General features: G+C 42.7%; 1 protein-coding gene across 7 annotated transcripts in view; it reads left to right on the forward strand.

Annotated features, from left to right (window-relative positions):
• The first annotated feature begins 2,897 nt into the window (after positions 1-2,897).
• Positions 2,898-22,970, forward strand: part of HFM1 (helicase for meiosis 1) — a 115,673-nt gene continuing 95,600 nt past the window's right edge. For 4 of the 7 annotated variants that reach the window (XM_037907680.2, XM_043520683.1, XM_043520685.1 and 1 more), the window contains exons 1-6: positions 2,898-4,061; positions 5,469-5,580; positions 6,008-6,120; positions 9,140-9,199; positions 13,934-13,981; positions 15,501-15,571. In XM_037907680.2, coding sequence (XP_037763608.2) covers positions 5,510-5,580; positions 6,008-6,120; positions 9,140-9,199; positions 13,934-13,981; positions 15,501-15,571 — 363 coding nt within the window. In that variant the 5' untranslated portion in view covers positions 2,898-4,061; positions 5,469-5,509. Of the gene's footprint in view, positions 4,062-5,172; positions 9,200-13,933; positions 13,982-15,500; positions 15,572-22,970 lie in introns of those variants that run through there. The other 3 variants (XM_043520688.1, XM_043520687.1, XM_043520686.1) reach the window with 3 other exon arrangements.

The raw sequence follows: 22,970 nt of genomic DNA on the forward strand, positions 1-22,970 counted from the left end.
AGCCATTTATCCATTCTTTTGTGCCTTAATATATGGAGTACCTGCACTGAACATCTGCCACAAGGAGGCTCTAGCCATTAGCTTGGCTGCCTCCTTCCCATACCCAGACGAGTTCCCAGACATCTCCCAATGCCCTCTTTTATATCAGCCAAAAATATGGAAGCACCTGAGACTGACAAGTGTACCCCATCCTCCCAAAATAACTGTGGTGCCCCATAGAATATGCCAGGATGTGAACAGTTGGACTACCTGAATACGTAAAGGTACTCGTGTTTAAGTGTTTATAAGATTGGTACAACATTAGGCCCAGGGCACATGATGCTAGGAAAAATGAGAAAATGGGAAGAACTCTACCACACCTCCCTTTCCCCAAGACTATTATCAGATGAACATATGCCTTATTTTTATTTCTTTTAGAATTTGATTGAAAAAATTTCAGACCATTGTAAACATTTTGGAAGTCCTTGAGTCTGTTGTTTCTGCAGATGATTGAATCAATACCCACAGTCTCAACCATGCGGTATATATCACTTTGTTTTTAATATTTAACAGGTTTAATGTTATATAGTAATTTCCACCACATGTAAGAAGGCAGTGGCAATTCATATTAGAGGTTAATGTTTTTCTTATTTCACTGAAACCATGGAGAAGGCTGAGCAAAGGAGACTGAGGGAGCAGTATCACATCTGTATCTCTCAGCCTAGTTCAGGTTGAGGTTTTTCTGCATCTAAAAACTGCTTGTGCAGCTTTGCTCAATTACTAACTTCCAGAGAAATTCTAAAGTTTTAACAGATTTGCATTTGGTAGGGACATGTATTATTCTATTGTTATGTGGATCACTGACCCATGACATTTTGATGTTCATGAGTTTCCAGTCACATTTCTCCAAAACATGCAGGTTTATGACTTATATGTGATCTCTATGAGCTGGAAAGACTCAAAGCATATGGCAGATCAGATGTTAGGCTTGGGGGAAATCAAAAATTAAACTGTCTCGGAGCTGTTGAGAGGCTGCTTTGCTATATATTTTATGTGATTTGTATGTGTGTGTGTGTGTTGGGGGAGATGCCACCTAGGGAAGGGAATCTAAAAAAAAAAAAGCTTTAAAAAATGAGCTGTTTTTATTGTTGCTTTAAACTTTAAAGTCTGGTCAGCTAAAAGCAGATGTTGCAAACTAAAATGGAAACTTGCCTGAGGCCAGAAAAACTGGAGAAGGCGCTATCTAATAGTAAAAAGGAAAAATGCTTTCTGGAATCAAAATACATTATATACATAAAATGGACACTTGAACTTTTTTTCTCTTTATATTTAGACAGATTAGTGCACAATGGTTATAGTTTCCTAATTTTATTTCAGGAAAATGATTCACTATAAATTCTGACTGGATTGTAAGTAGTTTACCGTGAAATCTTTTATTTTATTCTGCACTGGCAAGGAAGGATTCCAACTATCATACTGGAATAGGAAATATGACTGAGCTTACACCTTATCTCTGGCTGCCTGCCCAGTACTTAGATGGAGGTGGACTAGAGACTGTAAATACATGGTGTGGGTTTTGGCGTAATTTCACATAATAGTTTTGATGCTCTGAGTCTGTTCCAGACAGAAGTTTCTGTGATGGTAATAACTGAGAAACATATACACATAAGTGGAAGTGTGAGTATAACCTTTACTGTGTGTTTTTATAATGACCTGATCCTGTACAGTATCTGAGGATATACTTACATTATATAAACATACTTTTAAGTCTTTGAAATAGAAAGTAAAACATTAAAGAATATTTTCAAGAAAGGGGAACCAAAAAGTTAGTTTATATATAAATAAAAAAGCAATTATGCAAATATCATAAATCAGTATTTGCTAAAATTTTCTTTTTCATCTATTTATGTATGAGAAAATACATATTTACAGTAGCTCTCTCTATAATATATTATTTCTTGGATGTCATAAAGCTTTGAACCAGTTTAAAATTTAGTCTGCTTGAGACTAATTAATTAATTTTAAGTTTATGATTTCAAAAATAAGGCTTTAATAGAGAAGCAACAACTGCAGTCTATAGGATTTTCTATGGAAAACCCCAAACTTTTGCAATTAAAAATATTTTACCTGATATCACTTCAATTTTAATAAAAGATTCAGAGGTTGATTTTCTGTTCAACCTCAGCAGCAGCAATAAATCAATCAATCCATTCCAGGATTAAATGAAAATGTTGCAGATCTTTGCACATATCTCCTGGAGATATCCTACAGATCAACCTAATGAATCTAATCCAGGGGTTCTCAAACTGCATTGCACTGTGACCCTCTTCTGACAACAAAAATTACTTCATGACCCCAGGATGGGGGACCGAAGCCTGAGCACGCCTGAGCCCCACTGCCCCTGGTGGAGGGGTCACAGCCCAAGCCTCACCGCTCTGGGCAGGGGGCCAAAGCTGAAGATCAAGGGCTTCAGCCCCAGGCAGTGGGCCTGCAACCTGAGCCCTGCCACACAGGGCTGAAGCCCTCGGAGTGTGGCTTCAGCCTTGGGTCCCAGCAAGTCTAAGCCAGCCCTGGTGACCCATTCAAAGGGGGTCATGACCCACTTTGGGGTCCCAACCCACAGTTTGAAAACCGCTGATTATCAATCAGTCTTTTTCTAGTGCAGCTATTACTGTAGTGTCTAGGAATTATTTTGCTTATGCAAACATTCAGTATAAAAATCACTGTGCTAAATTCTGCTTTCCTGAACCCCACTGTAAAAAGGGCTTGTCTACAAATGGAGTTATTCAAGAATAAGCTGTTTCTGAATAACTCTCTCTGTAGAAAAGCCCTAAATCTACTGACACCAATGGAGTTACTCCAAATTCACAGATGTATAACATTAAGCAGAATTTGGTCCTTCCTTTACTTCTCTTTCTTATTTCAGTTAGCACAATTTGTGTGTGTATATTACTCGTTTTTCTCTTCTGTGACATATTTCTAGGTAATTTCTCAGGCATTGAACTTGTGTGAAGGATTTGCAGAGAGTTTTTTGGTTTTTTTTTTACATTTTGCCCTTAAGATGTTCTGATTGATGGCCATTCCTATTTCTGGTAGAAGAGGATGCAATAACTGAGGGCCTGCTGTTGAGACAGCTTTGCCATCTGGGCCATGAGAGCTTTGCCACAGGCTCCATCAGATGAGCTCCTCTAACATACAAAGGTATTAAAAAAAAAAAAAAAAAAAGCCCCCTCCACCCCATACCTGATGACGCTCTAGATGCCCCTGAAACCACACAAGTTCTGCAGTTTCCAAGCCTGCCTATTTATCCTCAACCCCAGTAAAACCCAGAAAGGGGGAAATAACAAGCCACCATTTATCTCTGCCCACTTCATGAAGTGGGTCATCAGAGAAGGGAACAACTCCAGGCATCTCCTCCTTCCCGGAGAAGGAGCAGAGAGGAGGACATTGATGCCCAAATCTCCCGTGGCGGCGTGGGACCCGTTTTGGAGAGGATCTTCACATCCCAAGCAAGGTCTGCAACTTCCACCCTACGCCTTTCTCTACCTGACCAAAAGAGGGAGAGAGAAACAAGTTCCCTCTGCAGAGCCAGCAGTAGGAGGGGCGGGCGGAAGGAAGCAGCTCACCACCAGAAACGCCATGCCCATGCCCACGCCCACGCCCCCGCTGGCAGGAGGAGAGGCAAAGAAAACGCAGCCCTCCGTTCTTCTGCGGGGTGCCGCAATGTTAGGGGTATCCTCCTAGTCACCCCCTCCTCCCTCTCCAAAGCGAGTGATTATAAAGGTGGCACAAGGCGTGATCTCTGAACGGGATCTGCTGAGGGGAGATTCAGGCACGAGTCCCAGCAGACCCGCCCCAGCGCAGCCCAGAGCGCCCCGCAGAGCAAGACCCGGGCGGCAGCCCCCGGAGGACGATAGATTCCTGAAGCGGCGAGCTTATCAATCGATCATTCGGTCAGCTTGGCTGGTCTGTGAGCCCGAGGGGCGGGTGTGGGATCGATCGAACCTTAAGGCGCTCGCGCGCTCCGCCCTTGCCCTAGTTGACGCCATTTTGTGCGGTGGCGGGAGAAGTAGCCGGACGAGGTATGATTCGGCTCCCCTCGTGACTGGGGGTCGGGGCGGAGCCGATGGCTGCGCTGTCCGCGAGTGGCCCGAATGACATCACCAGAGTTCCGAAGGGGAGAGAGTCGAGGCTCCTTTCACCCCTCCGAGCAGCGTCATGCAAAGGCTCCTCAGCTCCCCGGGCTCTGCTCCTGGGCCTCGGGAGGGGTGGCTGCGCTTGCTGCTGTGGGGCCTGGCAGCTCTGTAGCCCAGGGGCTCTGGTGACCGCTCTGTTAAAGCACTAGGGCCCCCAGCTCCTGCAGGCAGACTAGGCTGTCGCAGTCAGCGGCAGGCATCGTTTGTGTGGGGGGTGGCGGAGCCCTGCATGGTGCGGTGTGTGAGGGTTGGCGGCCGGGGGAGGCGTGGAGTGAGTAGCCTCCTTCCCCTATGCTGCGGAGGGTTTACATCAGTGGTTCTCAAACTTTTGTACTGGTGATTAGGGTTGCCAACTTTCTACTCGTACAAAACCAAACACGCTTGCCCCACCCCAGGCCTCGCCTTTTTGTGAGGCCCTGCACCGCCCTCTCACTCACTCCATCCTCTTCGCCCTCTGTTGCTAGCTCTGCCAACTCTAACTCGCTTATTTTCACCAGGCTGGCTTGGGTTTCGGGTGTGGGAGGGGGTGAGGGCTGGCTGAGGGGGTGCAGGCTCCGGGGTGGGGCCAGAAATGAGGAGTTCAGGGTGTGGGAGGGGGCTCTGGGCTGAGGCAGGGGGTTCAGGTGTGGGAGGGGGTGAGAGCTCTGGGCTGAAGGTGTGGGTTCCGGTGTGCAGAAATGAGGGTTCAGGGTGCAGGAGGGGGCTCTGGGCTGGGGCAGTGGGTTAGGGTGCAGGGAGTGAGGACTCCAGCTGGGGATGAGGGATTTGGGGTGCAGGAGGGGGCTGCATGCTGGGGATGAGGTGTTCGGAGGGAAATAAGGACTGGGGCAAGGGGTTGGGGCGCTGTGGTGAGGGATCTGGCTGGAGGTGCAGGTTCTGGGGTGGGGCTAGGGATGAGGGGTTTGGGGTTCAGGAGAGTGCTCTGGGCTGGGACCGAGAGGTTTGGAGCGTGGGAGCGGGATCAGGGCTTGGGGCATGGGAGGGGGTCAGGGGCGCAGGCTCTGGGTGGCGCTTACCTCAAGCAGCTCCCCGAAGCAGTGGCATGCTCCCCCTCCACCTCCTATTTGGAGGTGCAGTCAGGAGTCTCTGTGCACTCACTTCCTTGTCTGCAGGCGCAGCCCCTGGCTAATGGGAGCTGCAGAGCCAGTGCTTGGGGTGGGGGCAGCATGCGGAGCCCCCTGGCTGCCCCTACACGTAGGAGCCAAAACGGGGACACACATACACATTTTATTTGGTTAGAAAGCTTTCTTTGTTCTTTGCATGTATGTATATATACAACACAACTTTGTGCAGTGTTTTACAGTGTAATGAGAATTCATGTCTGACCTTGAGCAATGCTGAAATCTACAGCCACTGTCTTTTCATTGGATAATTTATTTTTTGAAAGACCAGATGCAAATCAAAAGTAAGTTTGTTGAATGATGTACTTTACTGGTTCTCAACCTTTTCCATATCTTGACCTCATGTTGCAACAGAGAAGAGTTTTGGAATTTCCCCTTCCCCTCTAGCTGTAAATAAAAAAAAGAGAGAGAGAAGGTGTGATGCTAATGAGGGTTGTTAGTCCCAAACTGGGAACACATAATATTCTGAAATATTGGTTAAAGTACACTGAACAATGTTACTTTGTGCTTGTTTGTACTGTATACAGTATGTACTTCTAAGACCTGGACTAACAGAAGTTTTGTCTTAAATTTACTATGACTTTTTAAAGAAATGATTATTTATAGGCGAAGGAACAATCAATGTGGTACTTATAATTAATAACGTTAACATACATTTGGTGGGAAATGGTTAAGGAATACTTTTATCTCATGTACCTTTGTTACAAGCAGATATTTAGAACATGAAGAGCCAAAAAATTGGTATCTTGCACCTGCTCCATCTGTTACTGGAATTCCAACCACTCAGGAGTTACAAAAGGAATTGGAAAAAAATAACTGTCTAGGTAAAATGTTTGATATTCATTTTTAATATGAAATAGACTGGTGCTCATGTGAAGTATTATAGACATGTAATTTAGAAAAATAATAGTTCGGATTCTGAGGGATGAGCGTGCTCCTTTATTGTTCTGGTGATGCAAAGGAAGTGAAAACCAGGCACGTCCTCTCTGCTGAGCATTCAGAGCCTTTACTTTGGGGGTTTCATGGTGGTCATGCGCAGCCCCTGGTATAGAAGTGTGGAAGGTGGTAGTTTGAAGGAGAGCAGGGCATGACCAGACTCCGTTTACTTTGGATTGTGGTAAGGTGCCATAGGAAGGCGCTGTAAGAGTATGATGGCCCACACATCAGCCCAGTGTTCAAGAAATGCAAAGGTGAGGTGGTATAAAGCCACCTTTGCCCTTCTGCTCACCACGGACCCCCTCTGGTTATGCCTTCCCAACTGCCCCACTAAGGAGGCACAGCTTAGAATTTGACCTAAAGATTTACAATGAGTAATTATTTTGAATGAGTGTCCAGGGTCTCTACCAGGAGAAAATTTTCTCCTCAGATTCTGGTGTTATACGATCACAAAATAAACTTGTACAGCTCTCAGCTGCTGTGACTGATAGGTTCTTTTTTTGTTTTGTTTTTGTTTTTTGAATTGTGGTGCTAAGGCCCTTTTCTTCATATGCTTCTGTACATGAATAATCCTATTAAACTCAGCGGCACTACACATTGAATAAAGTTACGTACATTTGCAAATGTTTGTGTTTAACAAGCTTAACTGGCCTTTGTATTTTTCACTTACAAACATATGACATTGACATTAATATAGGATGGCAACAATACTGGGCCAAATTCTGCTCTTCTTACTCATTAATTATACATATACCCCAAAACCTCAGTGACTTCATTGGGAATTTTTAGTGTGCAGGGAATACGGGAGAGGGTTCATAGTCTTTAATCTTACTAACAATTTAAGGATTGCTCCATTGTATCAAAAACCCTTAGTTTACTTCTGGCTGTTATGCAAGCATTGGAATAGAAGAAACAACCAACAAAGACCTTTAAAAGCAATACTGGCAAAGATCATAGGCTGAATTGGCCTCTGTGTAAGTTGGGGGATATGAAACTCCACAAGATCCCAATCCTGGCGTTTCCTCCAAATTGTTTTGCAAGAAGGGACGGGTTGACAGAAGTGGATCTGTACTACTGAGTCATTGGGGTGATCAGAATCTGTACATACCTTGGGATATCTAGTAAAAGCCAAGGCTGTCTGTGTGGAAGCCCTGTGCATGCACACTTGTTCCCACCTGTGACTCACACCAGTCATATTACTAAATTACAGTTTGTAGATCTCCTGCAGTAGCCTGGCATCTTTCATATGTGTGTTCAGTTTTTTGCAGTGAGAAGGTAATGTCTGATTCCTCCAGAGCTGCAAGATTCTTATGTATGGGGCTTGAAAGGTCTTTGTGACCAGGGGAAATCTGTCTTCTACCTGTCATGTAGTTTTGAGTTTTCTACTCCATTTTGTTACCCTCTGTTTTATGTAGCAGAGGGTAGCAAGTAGCCCAATTTACGTCGGTTTTTGGTTGACAACATGAAGATTAGATACATCTGCATTGAAAGACAGTATATATAATAGGGTACTTAAAAGAAAATAGCACTGTCCATACGGACAATATATGTGAACTTGGTCCTATTTTATGCAGAGATTTAATGCACTGACTGAATATTATAGAGGGAATAATGTGTTGGCTTTTATAGATGAGACAGAGAGGCAGAAGTTTATACCACATTTTAAGAGGGCTGTTGAAGAACCAAATGGTAAATCATCAGTATGTGTCCATTTTGACATGACCTATAACAAGCAAGAAGTACTTAAGTTAAGTTTAGGAGAGGGAGATAAGTCATTTGCAACATGAAAGTCTGGAATTGGTTTCCTCTTTTCCCTGTTCTGACCACAATAAAGATAAAAAATGAAATCAGGGCTTGTCAACAACCTGGTAGAAATATTTCAGAAAATAAAATATTAATTAACTTTCAAAAAGATGGTGATGATGAAAGTACCAGCTCAACATTCAAAAAAGGTATGTGTTTCTAGTCAATTATCATAATTCATCAACTATCAGAATCATATTATTATTTTAGATACATTTGTCAAAGACTGAGTTTTTGATCCTTGAAATGAAAGTACTTAATAGAGCTCCAGGCACTAACGCTATTATTCTTTTGCATGTAATTAAAAACAGATATTTCCTCCTGGCAATATTTTAATACCTTAATTAAATTTGCTCTGAGCTCAACCCTTCTACAAGAAAGTTAAGCATGGAGTAGATTTTGTTATTTTAAGGAAATTACTGACTAACACAAACACCCCTAGATGAATGTAGCACTAACTTGTTTATTGCTGTATGAAATTGAAAGCCAATTGGAAGACTTGGAAAAACAGCCCTCCATGCAGCTTTATTGCTGCCTAAGAGGAGAGGTCATACATATAAACCATTCTTCTTTCATGTCCAGCTATTCCCAGTCCTCAGGTCTTTAAATTTCATTCTTTCATCTGTGCAGTAAGTGGCAATCTAGCATTAGAATCCAGTATTTGTTTTGCATGGCAGGATAGATGGGTTTAGTAGCCTGTCCATTGTGATTCAGTTCTTAAAAATCTGGCTAGAAAAGAGGACTACTTTCTAGGTAGACAAATTTCAGTTGGATCAAGCAAACTTAGACATGCTTATGAGAAGAAAAGATTTTGTTTCCTACTATTTGTATTATCAAAAAAGTGTATTCTTTGAAAATATTAGGACAATTGTAATAAAATATATGAAATCTCTTATAAAGACTTTTGAAGCTTATTTAAAACAACTAATTATACATATGCAAATATAGATTACAAAGACAGTTCTGTGATGAAGGAAGTTGACATTTATTGTAATACAATTAAAAAATATAAAAGATGAAAAAAGTTATGGAAAAATAATCATAGTATGTAGATATCTCAATATTCAGATTTTGGTGTAAATGATGTTTTTTCCACTTCTGAAGATGGAAAAGAAGTTAAAGTACAGTCATTTCCTGATGCTTCAAAGACTTTTGGCGTGGAAGGTAATTATAATTATTCTTTGTAATATTTCGGAAAAAAATATTTACTACACTCTTGATGTGATATCTGTATTAATAATGTATATTCACGCTCTCAGATGAAGAGGAATTCAGGATATGTACAATAAATGTTAAAAATATTTGGGTAAGATGAAGTAATGAGCAGATGGTGAAGGTTATGTGCAGACCACCAAATCAGGAAGAAGGAATTAACTAGGTACTCCTAAACCACAAAAGTCACAAGGGCTTATAATAATGAGGGACTCTTATTTGTACTGTGACAATTGCATACTAGGTGCTTGACAGGCAAATATATGAAGACAAGGGGGTGGGATTTTAAAAAGCTCCTTAGTGTAGTCAGTGAAACTTTTGTTCTTAAGTCACTTAAGCACTTTTGAAAATCACCTGATGTCTTTGTTCCAAAGAGTTTGCAATCTTAAAGCCTGGTTCTTTGAGGTGGTAAACGCTTTAATCTTCCATTGAAATCAACAGGAATTGAATGGTGGCTGCTGAATAACTTGTGGACATGACTCAGTACCTCAGTGGATCAGGCTTTACAAAGAAAAAGAACAGTGAAAAGGAAGCAGGAGAAAGTAGTGTGACAAAGCATTTTGATAAAATAATAAAATGTGAGCCTTGTAGATTTTATAATTTTTGTTGATTTTTTAAAAAATCAATAAACTAATATCTTTTTAAAATACTTTCAGTTTTAGATTGTGAGCTTTTCAGGGAAAGGACTGTGTCTTTCTCTGTGTGTGGACAGTGCCTGGCACACTGGTTGTTAGTAGAATACAAATCATAATTAAAAATTATATTGATAGTAGGGCCGTCAAGTGATAAAAAAAAAAATTAATCGCGATTAATTGCGCTGTTAAACAATAATGGAATACCATTTATTTAAATATTTTTGGAGGTTTTCTACATTTTCAAATATATTGATTTCAATTACAACACAGAATACAAAGTATACAGTGTTTACTTTATATTTATTTTTATTACAAATATTTACACTGTAAAAAACAAAATAGTATTTTTCAATTCACCTAATATAAATACTGTAGTGTAGTCTCTTTATCGAGAAAGTTGGACTTACAAATGTAGAATTATGTCTAAAAAATAAATGTATTAAAAAATAAAACAATGTAAAACTTTAAAGCCTACAAGTCCACCTGAAAGTGAGAACAGGCATTTGTATGGCACTGTTGTAACTGGCATCTCAAGATATTTGTGTGCCAGATGCGCTAAAGATTCATATGTCCCTTCATGCTTCAACCACCAATCCAGAGGACATACATCCATGCTGATGACAGGTTCTGCTTGATAACAGCCCTAAGCAATGCGGACTGATGCGTGTTCATTTTCATCATCTGAGTCAGATGCCACCAGCAGAAGGTTGATTTTCTTTTTTGGTGGTTTGGGTTCTGTAGTTTCTGCATCAGGGTATTGGTCTTTTAAGACTTCTGAAAGCATGCGCCACACCTCATCCATCTCAGATTTTGGAAGGCACTTCAGATTCTTAAACCTTGGGTCGAGTGCGGAAGCTCTCTTTAGAAATCTCACATTGGTACCTTCTTTGCGTTTTGTCAGATCTGCAGCGAAAGTGTTCTTAAAATGAACAATGTGCTGAGTCATCATCCGAGACTACTATAACATGAAATATATGGCAGAATGCGGGTAAAACACAGCCGGAGACATATAGTTCTCCCCCAAGGAATTCAGTCAGAAATTTAATTAACGCATTATTTTTTTAACGAGCGTCATCAGCATGGAAGCATGTCCTCTGGAATGGTGGCCGAAGCATGAAGGGGCATACGAATGTTTATCATAACTGGCATGTAAATACCTTGCAGTGCCATCTACAAAAGTCCCATGCAAATGCCTGTTCTCACTTTCTAGTGACATTGTAAATAAAAACAGGTTTCAGGGTAACAGCCGTGTTAGTCTGTATTCGCAAAAAGAAAAGGAGTACTTGTGGCACCTCAGAGACTAACCAATTTATTTGAGCATAAGCTTTCGTGAGCTACAGCTCACTTCATCGGATGCATGCCTTATTGTAAATAAGAAGTGGACAGCATTATCTCCTGTAAATGTAAACAAAGTTGTTTGTTTAACGATTGGCTGAACAAGAAGCAGGACTAAGTGGACTTGTAGGCTCTAAAGGAGGGATTCTCAAACTGGGGGGTCCTGACCCCTCAGGGGGTCGTGAGATTATTACAGGGGGCTGCAAGCTGTCAGTGCCCACATAAGCTGAGGATCCATCTGTCAGCCCTGCAGAGCTTGGTGGCCAGAGAACAGCGACTGCTGGCTGGGCACCCAGCTTTGAAGGCATTGCCACCCACAGCAGCAGTGCAGAAGTAAGGGTGGCATGGTATGGGGGGGCCATCACAGCCTGAAATATTTTCAAAGGGTGTCCCATCAAAAAAAGTTTGAGAACCCCTCCTCTAAAGTTTTGCATTGTTTTGTTTTTGGGTGAAGTTATGTAACAAAAAAAATCTACATTTGTAAGGTGAAATCTCTTTGTCGTGAAAATGCAATACAGTATTTGTATGAGGTGAACTGAAAAATACTATTGATTTTGTTTACACATTTGCACTATAAAAGTGATAAAAATAATATAAAGTGAGCAGTGTACACTTTGTATTGTATTGTAATTGAAATTAATATATTTGAAAATGTAGAAAAACAACCAAAAATATTTAATAAATTTCCATTGGTAGTCTATTGTTTAACAGTGTGATTAAAACTGTGATTAATTGCGATTACTTTTTTTGAGTTAATCGTGTGTGTTAACTGTGATTAATCGACAGCCCTAATAGATAGTTAATAGAGAATCATAAGCCTTTCTTGAAAAGTAGGATTTAAAGAGGTACTTGGAGAAGATGTTGGAAGTATGAATGGGAGTTATAGGTAAAGGGGACTTCATGGAAGAAGATGGACAGGCAAGAATAGTTGAAGGAAATAATGGGGATATTGGCTATGTAATTTGGTTAGAATTTGGTTGGATCTGAGTTACTACAGAGAATTCTTTCCTGGGTGTCTGGCTGGTGAGTCTTGCCCACATGCTCAGGGTTTAGCTGATCACCATATTTAGGGTCAGGAAGGAATTTTCCTCCAGGGCAGATTGGCAGAGGCCCTGGGGAGTTTTCACCTTTCTCTGCAGCGTGGGGCAGGGGTCACTTGCTGGAGGATTCTCTGCACCTTGAAGTCTTTAAACCACGATTTGAGGACTTCAATAGCTCAGACATAAGTGAGAGGTTTATTGCAGGACTGGGTGGATGAGATTCTGTGGCCTGCGTTGTGCAGGAGGTCAGACTAGATGATCATAATGGTCCCTTCTGACCTTAAAGTCTATGATTCTAAGTGAGGAAAAGGGTAGACCAAAAGGTGATGTTAGTAGCTGGGTCAGTAGGAGACAGTAGACAAGCAGGTGAAAAACTAAGCTATGCAGGGCCTTGAAGTAAAGACAAAACTTTAGGGTCTGTCTTCATTACAAGCCTAACCATGCATGGCTATCTGACATTATTAGGGGTTTCTGTGTTCTAATATTTATTTTTGTTTGGTTTGCGAACTTCAAAAAAGGACTAAGAAGAAATATGTGAAGAGTCAGTTTGAATCAGAAATACTGATTCTGCTATAATGGAAAAACAACATAATATAGTACGTCAGTGTTAAATCTAATGCTATTTTTACAAATGTTGACTTGCAAAATTCACACTTCACTGTGGCAAAATATAAATGTTTCAGTTATTGTATGTACTTATTGTATAAGCCTTTTGAAAATAGCAGATGGATGTAGACTTCTTTCCTGACTGCAAGAGACTTCAAATATTTCACCGGATGCTTCTGTATTTTGTGGTCCCTTATTACAGGCTCTTCCGTTTGTATAGTACATACATTTTTAATCTTAGTACTGATACAAATGCATGTTCACATGATAGGATGGCATAATACATTTTAATGTACGGCTCTGTTTTGTAGTAATTTGTGTGGCTCATAAGCCCTTTCTGTACTGTGGTGCTATGAAGGAAAGTATAACTTAAATACAATGTGGTCTTAATTCTGTAGCCTTTCTATGCACGTAACCCCCATTGAAATTACGGAGGGTTCTTCATGGAAGAATAAAGGATTGGGTTGGTGCATAAGGGCCCATGAACAGGGACACTTGTGGAAAAAAGATATAGAATAGTTGAAAGCTTCAGAAGGGCATAAAACTCAATACATAGTAAAAAGTTAAATCCTTATGTAGAGGAAACCTAGGAAAATAAATAAATGACCCATTGTGGTTGCATCAGGGAAATTTTTAAAGGCCTGTAAATTAAAAGGAAATCACATAAAACTGTACAAAAGAAATAACAGAGTTCAATATAATGTGATAGGAATGACAAATTCACTAAGCAAAGACACGAAATGAGCTATAATCAATAAAGGATGTTAAGGGGAATGCATATTCAAGTACCCCTTACAGTAACAAGTGACTAACAACTACTGCTAAACCCTCCATGACAGGTTTGTGACCTTCCCATTACCCACAAGCTGTGGAAACCTGTACAGATCCCTCCTAGTGACAAGACCATGACCTCCCCCTCCCAGCTGTCAAATCCTCCCTTATCATCCTATGCCCAATTACAAGCCTGCAACTCTCCAAAGGATGTATATACAAGATTTAGGAAAATAATTTTTAAAGGTTATTGGTAGAAAACAGTGTCAGTTTTTATAAATCTGGTTTTGTTTCTTTAGGAACCGTAGAAAAAGATTTGGGGTTTTTGAGGGCTGTTACAGAAATCCGTATCCTTTTACTTACTGTTACTGGCTTAGAAGTTTTATGTTTTAAATGTATTTTACAGTATTACTTTTGATTCCCAACAAAATCTGGGAATCAAAGGGTAAAATATTCTTTATGCTTGGTACCTCTAAAACATAGTGAAAATAGGACAATGGGATGATAATTAATCATTCATTGCCTGAGCAATTTATTCTTAGATCATGTACTCATACTTGTTTATAAAAATGATACATTTAAAATATCAATATAAAATACAGGTACTTACCTAATTCAAATATGAAACTTAAAATAAAGCTGAAGGAAATTAGCATATAGATGTATTTCACTTTTGCCATTTTTGGTTCTTTAATATTTGTTTTCTAATCCTCTGACACACTCCTAGGCTAAACATTTTCAAAAATGGGTGCCTAAAATTAGGCTTCTCAAGTCCATATTTAGGCAACTAAGTGACCAGACTTCAAAAGCACTGAGGTGTCAGTGGATCTAATGATATAAGTGAAAGCTCCTGGATGCTGAGCTCTTTTACAGGCAGGTTGTTACATAACCTTAGGTACCCATTTTTTAAATTCTTGGCCCTTATTTTCCTAAACACTCAATCAGCATTACATACTCTTCTTTACTCGGTCTTTGATTACTCTTACATATTGATTGATGTTTCCTTTTCTTGTTTGGTGTTTTCCTTCAACTAGTTCTCAGAATAAAAACAATATTGAAACAACTAAACCTGTTGTTTTTGTTGTTTGAAAATATACAATAACAGAACTGTATATACTAATCAGAGTTGAGCAAAAGTATTTAAAATTTCTGTTAGTTTTAAGAGACTGTATTTGAACCCCACATATGTATTTTTTAATTGGACAGTACTATGCGTTCTTGCACTTTTGCCCTCTTTTGGCTTTTCTGGGCAACCTCCCCTCTTTTGTGTGTGTGTGTGCTTGTGTTTTGTGGAGAAAAGTAAAGAAGCATAAAGCTACATATACAGAATAAAGAAAACAGCATGACATTCATTTATGTTTATGTATTTTAAAAAAATAAATGTGAAGTAGAGGTTTTGAAACCTTGTTTTTAAAAAATGTTAATCAGTTTAATGCTTTTGAATCTGAAATGTACACTCTCTCCCCCCCCCCCCCCCCCCCCCCCCCCCCCCCGAGCAGGCATGGACAGGCAGTGAATACTCTACTTCACTCTGCTGTACATGTTTTGTGGAGTAAAAGAGAGTTTCAGTCTTTCTTCAGAGGGACCACCTCTAAGGATTATTCTGTTTTCCTTTTAGTTCTTAGTCTCTGCCAATACATTCCTAAAAGTTACTGTTGTGGGGGTTTTGTAAAGTGGACTCCTGTCCACAAGGAGTTGAACTGAAACCATCAAATCATTTGAGTTACATTTTGGAAACTGCCTGACATGTTTGTAACAGTGGAAATTCTTTATTTAGGTTTTAATAAAGCAGCTTTTATTTTCAGTTAAAAGAAAAGAAAGATACGTTTTACGTTCTTAACTGAATGGTTTGAATATGATCTTAAGCTGCTCAGTTTAGAAATATTTTCAAGGAATTCCCATATTTTAACTACATACAGTCCAAGGCTTTGGATGATGTAAGTAAAGAATATTTCTTAATTATGTCTGCAGATAGTATTTAATATATTAAATATGTTAAATAAATTGAAGTACCATTTTGTTATTTACAAGTGTTACTAGATAAATTGTTAGTGAGGTACAGAGTATTGCAGCAGTACACATTTCAGGAGCAGGTAAGCAGAATAGTAATGCAGCGCATCTAGAAAAAGATCCAGGATTAAATTTCTTTATCCATTTTGAATATAATATTCTAGTAAATTGTGATTTCCAGAGTAGTTTCACATGTGGACTCATAAGAATGTTTTTTCCCAGAACAAATATCAAATTTTGAAATTAAAATTTGGGAAGTCAATAACACAGTTATGTCTCAGGGAAGACAGTCTTTTAGAAAATACTTTCTTATCCTACATCTAGGGTTCTTCATCATTTAGGGAGTCTTGAGGATTTTCCAATTTTTCCTTGCTTTTATTCTCCAAACCTCAAGACCCTAAATTGAAACAACTCATAGAATATAAGAGTTGGAAGGGACCTCAGGAGGTCATCTAGTCCAACCCCCTGCTCAAAGCAGGACCAATCCTCAACTAAATCATCCCAGCCAGGGCTTTTCAGCAGAGGAAGACACTATAACAGGTTTTGCAGTCTTGTGGTTAAAATGAGCAGAGGGGTTTGCATTGGAGATTTAGGTCCCAATTCAGTGAGCATTTTAAGCATATGCTATAAGATGGATTGGAGTCTTAGGGGATAGCCATGCAGAACTCCTATCCATTAGTTAAAATTTTCTTCAGAGCCGCTGATAAGATTGTTTTGCCTCTGCAGACACTAATCTTACATTTAAACTCGCTGCATGTGAACCTTTAAAATGGGGATTGGTATTCTTTTTACATTTGCAATCTCTTTCCCCTGTTTTTTTTCTCCTGTTGAAGTGCATGTCTATTTTATCCATACCAGTTAGATGGCCCGTTGCTCAGTAAGAAACCCTTGTTAATTAATACTGAGTCTAATGAGTATCTACAAGATATATTACACAATTTTTTTCTTATAACTTTCATGAAAATCAGCCTTGCTTGTGGCCATACTTTGCCATTATTCTGCATACAGTACTTCCATTGAATTGAAATCAGTGGAAGGTTGCATAAAAACCATTAGTTCTTCTTTGAGTACTGTCTCTGGGTGCTCCACTTAAGGTGTCGGTGCATCCTGGTGCTGTTGACTGGAGATTTTTGGTTGCAGTGTTCGGTCAGGATGTGTGTGCAAAGAAGCTGTCTCGCGGCGCCATTGGAGTCTTGTCTAACGTGCACAGCCTCACCCCTTCAGTTCCTTCTCAACAGTCCTCAGCTGAAGACTGAACTTGGGGCAGTGTGTCAACTTCTTCCCCTGTAGATAAAAAAAAAAAAAAGAGAAAAACTAGTTAGATACCTTAGATAAGTTAGTTTATAGTTCATAATAGTTCGTTCAAAAAAATTTTGTTTTCCTGTTTCCTTGCTCCTTTTCAGAGCACTTTCTGAAGAATGCCTGGTTCCCCCAGGCTTTAAAAGATGCGGCTCCTGCAGCGAAGCGATGTTGAGATCGAACAGACGCTCGCTGTGTGTGAGATGTCCTGGTGAATTGCACATACCCCAAAAGTGTGTTCGCTGCAACAACCTGAAGATGAGAGCAACTGGGACCTTTGCCTCAAGATGATCTTAATGGAGAAATCCTGACTACCAAGCCCAGAAACGGGCCACCAAAAGCCCCTCTCTAAAGGCTTTCTGACCAGGTCAGAACTGACAGAGCACGGCTCGATCCTTTAAAGAAAAGAGGTAGCGAGTGTCAACCTCTCTGCAGAGGGAACCACATAAAAAGGAATGGTCCTCTGCGAGATTGTTACCTTTGGTGCCGATCACCAGCTTGAGTCGATCAGCTCTCGAGTCAGCACCTCCTCCATGGCACCAACTATGTCAGCACGGGAATCGGCACCAGTACCGATCATGCTGCCACCTCTGGCACTGACAACGAACTCGGGACCACCAACTTCGTTGGCACCACCACTTCCAGCAGCACCAACTGATATAACCACAATGGGACCCCCGGTACTGATAAAGGTGAGCCAAAAGGCGCTTGCACGCTATTCAGCTCCTACAAAAATCACATCATCGGAACCCTCGGCACCACCACCATTGCTAAGTTTCCTGTAACCCGCATGGCTGCACAGCAGCCTATTAAGCGCCGCGTAGGTGCTCAGGGAACTCGCCCACCCGGGAACTGCCATGGCCAGGAGAGGGGTGTCCTTCCTCCAGCCCCAACCCAGCCCCAGAACTGCCACGGCCGGGGGACAGGAGCCCTTCCCCCAGCCCGAACCCAACCTGGGCCTGCCGCAGTTGGGAGAGGGGCACCTATTCTGTAGCCCAGCCCCGGAACTGCCGCAGTGGGGAGAGGCGCCTTTCCCCCCCAGCCCAGGTGCTCCTGTGGGGGGAGAGAGCTGGGGGGAGTCCTCTTTCCCTGCTGTAGCCCCAGGGCAGCCTGCACCCCAAACCCCTCATCCCCAGTCCCACCCCAGAGCCCACACCCCCAGCCTGAGCCCTCACAGCCCTGCACCCTAACCCTCTTCCCCAGCCCTGAGCCCCTTCCCACACTCTGAACCCCTCGGCCCCACCCCCACCACATGAATTTTGTTATGTGCACCAATATGGAAGTGGTGTGTGTCACATCACCTCCATATTGGTGCACATAACAAAATTCATTCTGTACATGTGTGGGAAAAATTAGAGGGAACACTGCTCCATCAGCACCAAAGCAATTCCTCACCCAGAGGGATAGCTCTGTCTTTGGTACCCCTGTCACCAGTTCTTCTCGGCCCCGACAGATCTCCCCCATGAAGCATCACTACACAGCCCGTGTCTCCCATGGCACCGTCGGCACCAAGTGACAGGGCAGATGATGATCAGGAGAAAGGGGTCTTCTCACCACAGCACTCCTCTCCTACTCACTGCAGACCAATTGGAGGAACACTTATGGTGGCTTTTGACCCTCAACAGCCCACTCACCCATGGTATGGACAACCCTGGATGTGTTCCCCATGCAGTGGCTGCCATGGGACCAATGGGCAGCATATAGAACCCACTATGCCAGAACCTCATTGCCACCCAAAGGCGAACTTAGGTCTCCTCCACTATCCCCAGTGATTGCAACATCCATTGCCCCAGAGGATATAGCAGAGGAACTCGAGGAAGAAACAGGTAAAGAAAATCTATCACCAACTCACAGCTCTTCTTCATTTCCTGATGAGGCTGTTACGCCACCTCCACCTACAAAGGTGGATGATTTTAAACAGTTTCAAGAACTGTTTAAGAGAATTGCGCTGAGCCAGGACATACCCACTGGAAGAAGTCTAAGAAAATCAGCATAAATTGCTTGACATTTTGCAAACCTCGTCGTCAAAAATTGCACTCCCAGTAAATGACGCCTTTCTGGAACCTACCGAAGCGGTGTGGCAGATGCCAGCCACCATTCTGTCTGCATGCAAAAGGGCCAATTGAAAATATGTGCCAGCCAAAGGAATGGACTTCCTCTTTTCCCATCTGCGCCCAAACTCACTGGTAGTTGATGCAGCAAACCATTGATCCAAACAGCCTCACTCTAAATTCTCACCTCTCAATAAGGACCATAAAAGACTGGACCTCTTAGGAAGGAAGGTCTACACATTGTCCACTTTGCAATTTATGGTCACTAACTACAGCGCCCTCCTGGCAAAGTATGACCACGACAACTATGGGAAGCTGTTCGAGTTCACAAATGATCCTCCAAAGGACAAACAAACACAATTCAAGACCCTACTAACTGAAGGATAATTGGTGTCCATGACTGCCTTACAGGCTTCCCTGGACGTTGCTGATAGAACAGTGTGTGCCACAGCAGTTGTAATGTGCAGAGCCCCTTGGCTCCTGTCTTCTGGTATCCCAAAAGAACTACAGCTCAAGGTGGAAGACCTCTACTTTGACAAAGAAAAACTATTCTCGTCTAAGATTGATGAGGTGCTACACTTCATGAAAGACTCACGTGCAGTACTCTGTAGGCTGGGCTTTTGTATACCGCTTGCTAAAAGAAAGCAACCTTGCTAAAAGTTACCAACCTTATCACCATTTTAGGGACACACCATTTAATTGTCAGAATCCCAGACCTTATGAAACCAACAGATAGAGAAACAGACCACAAAAACCTCAACCATCACAACCCTAACCAGTGGTGTCACAACCACCGCCTTATAAACAGCAATTTTGAATTGTTGGTTGAGGGTTGGAATGACCTCAAGACAGCGCCACTTTGCCCATTTGGCCATTGCCTGAGATCTTTTTAGCAAGCATAGAAGTCCACCACGAAGGACCGTTGGGTCCTAGAGATCATAAAATTGGGCTCTACCATCCCCTTTATTTCTTGCCTACCTACCCAACCTCTTCCCCATCCCTCTTCAGGGACCCTTCTCATGAGCACCTCTTAAGGCAGGAAGTAAGTCATCTACTGCAACTAGGTGCCGTGGAACCAGGACCTATGCAATACAAGGGAAGGGCTTCTATTCCCACTATTTTTTGACCCAAAAGGAAAAACTCTACAAGTTAATCTGTTCCCAGAAATTCAAGATGGTCACATTAAGCACAATAATTCCAGTGCTGGAACAGGAGGACTGGTTTTCATCCCTCAACCTACAAGACACATATTTCCCCATTACCGTACACTCAGCACACAGACAGTTCCTCTGCTTTACAGTAGGACATGAGCACTACTAATACAGGGTGCTCCCATTCAGCCTGTCCACTGCTCCAACCCCCTTGCGGTCATTGCCGTGCACCTGCATAAGCAAGAGATCATGTTTTTCCTTTTTCTAGACAACTGCCTCCTATAAGGCCCCACTCCGATAGCGCTGACAGAAATCACCCAATGGACTACTGCCCTCTTCCAAACACTAGGGCTGCAATTAAACATACAAAAATCGACGTTGATGCGCATGCAACAGCTAGACTTAATTGGAGAACACCTTGATTCAGTTCAAACTAGAGCGTCTCTACTACAGAACAGATTTCTGTAGATGATAAAAATCTCATAGAGATAGTTTACACCACTCCACGAATCACAGCAAGAAGCTGTCCACAGCTGCTAGGAAATATGGCAGCCACCACATTCGTGGTAAAGCATGCCAGACTACACATGCGCTGTCTCCAAGGCTGGCTGAGTTCAATATACAAACCCATCAAACACAGCCTGAACAAGACCTTAACACCACCTCCCAGAGTCCTAGAATCCCTTCAGTGGTGGACAAAGCAGGAGAATCTCTGCTCAGTGATCCCCTTTTATCAAGAACCTCCCTCAGTAATTATCACAACAGACGCCTCACTGATATCTTGGGGTGCACTCCTGGATCATCCTACAATCCAAGGCAGATGGTCAGCAGTAGAGATACATCTCCATATCAACTTACTAGAACTGAGAGCAGTACGGAACACCAGCCTCCATTTCCTTCAGCTCATAAAGAAGATGACAGTACGGGTGATACATGCAATATTGCATGTATGTTCTACATCAGTCGACAAAGGGAGAGTGCAATTCCATTCCCTCTGTACTGAAGCCATAAAACTATGCAACTGGTGCATTCATCACCACAGTGACATCTCAGCCTCCTACCTTCCCAGATGTCAAAATAGCACAGTGGACACGCTAAGCAGATAGTTCTCCCAAGAACACAAATGGGAAATAAATCTCAAAGTCCTACAACATATATTCCAATGATGGGGTTTTTCCACCATCAACTTATTTGCAACATCACCAGATCACAAATGTTCACTGTTCTGTTTGAGAGCGGGATTAGGCCCTTGATCCTTAGGGGATGCCTTCCTCACATGGAACACAGTGCTCCTGTATACATTCCCACCAATTCCACTAATTCCCAGAGTCCTACACAATATTCAGAACGACAATACCAAAATCCTACTGATAGCCCCGAAGTGGCCCAGACAGTCCTGGTATCCTTACCTGATGCGCATGACAGTTTGTGCTACATGAACTCTCCTGTTGAGATCCGATCTCCTCTCACACGCCAACGGTCAAATCATCCAAACCGAGAATCTCCATCTGAAAGCGTTGCTCCTTCATGGTTCCAGCAACGTGAATTATATTATTTGGAGCAAGTCCAACACATGGTATTAAACAGCAGACATACATCCACACTGAGTACTTATCTACAAAAATGGAAAATATTCTCCATATGGAGTCAGAACAAACAATTCACTCCCACCACTACACCACTATCACTAGTGCTAGAATATCTCTTAGAGCTAAAGAACTCCAGACTGTCCACAAGCTCTAAAGTACATATCGCAGCGATCACCACTTCCCATCATGAAATCAGTTGGATTCTCGGTATTTGCACACCTGACCACCAAGGAGTTTCTCACTGGCATACAGAATCTCTACCTAGAAGAATGCCAACCCATGCCCACTTGGGATCTAAACCTAGTTCTCAAAGGCCTAACTAGACCACCCTTTGAACCGCTGGCCACTTATTCCTTGCAGTATTTGTCAATGAAGGTGGAATTCTTTGAGGCTATCACCTCCGCAAGATGAGTAAGTGAGTTAGGTGTACTAATGGCCAATCCACCATATGCTGTCTTCTTTAAAGACAAGATCACGTTGCGACCTCACCCAAATTCCTCCCCAAAATAGCATCATCCTTCCATATCAACCAATCTATTAATCTCCCCACATTCTATCCCAGAACACACGGAAGCACGTAGGAGGCCATATTACACACTCTAGACCAGGGATAGGCAAACTATGGCCCGCGGCGGATCCGGCCCACGACCTGCACCACATGGCTCAGCTGTGCTCTGGGCAGGGTGCTTAGTTGGGGGCTGGACCACGTGGTTCGGCCCTGCTCCAGGGCACTGGCTCGGGGGCCACACCAGGCGGCTCGGCCCCGCTCCGGCCGGGGCGCGGGCTCGGGCTCGGCCCCGCTCCGGCCGGGGCGCGGGCTCGGGGGCCGCACCATGCGGCTCCTAGAACTCGCAGTATGGCCCCGCTCTGGTTCCTACGCCTTCCAATGGGAGCTGCAGGGGTGGTGACTGCAGATGGGGCAGCGTGCAGAGCTGCCTTGATGCTTCTCCGTATAGGAGCCAGAGAAGGGACATGCCACTGCTTCCGGGAGCCACTCGAGGTAAGTACCACTCAGAGCCTGCACCCTCTGAGCCTCTCCCCAGGCCCCAACCCTCTGCCAAGCCCTGATCCCCCTCCCACTCTCCAAACCCCTCAGTCCCAGCCTGGAGCACCCTCCTGCACCCCAAACCTCTCATCTCCAGCTCCACCTCAGAGCCCACACCCCCAGATGGAATCTGCACCCCTTCCCGCACCCCTGCCCCAGCCCTGATCCCCCTCCCGCCCTCCAAACCCCTT

Source organism: Chelonia mydas, chromosome 8 (assembly GCF_015237465.2).
Source record: "Chelonia mydas isolate rCheMyd1 chromosome 8, rCheMyd1.pri.v2, whole genome shotgun sequence".
Lineage (NCBI taxonomy): Eukaryota > Metazoa > Chordata > Testudines > Cheloniidae > Chelonia > Chelonia mydas.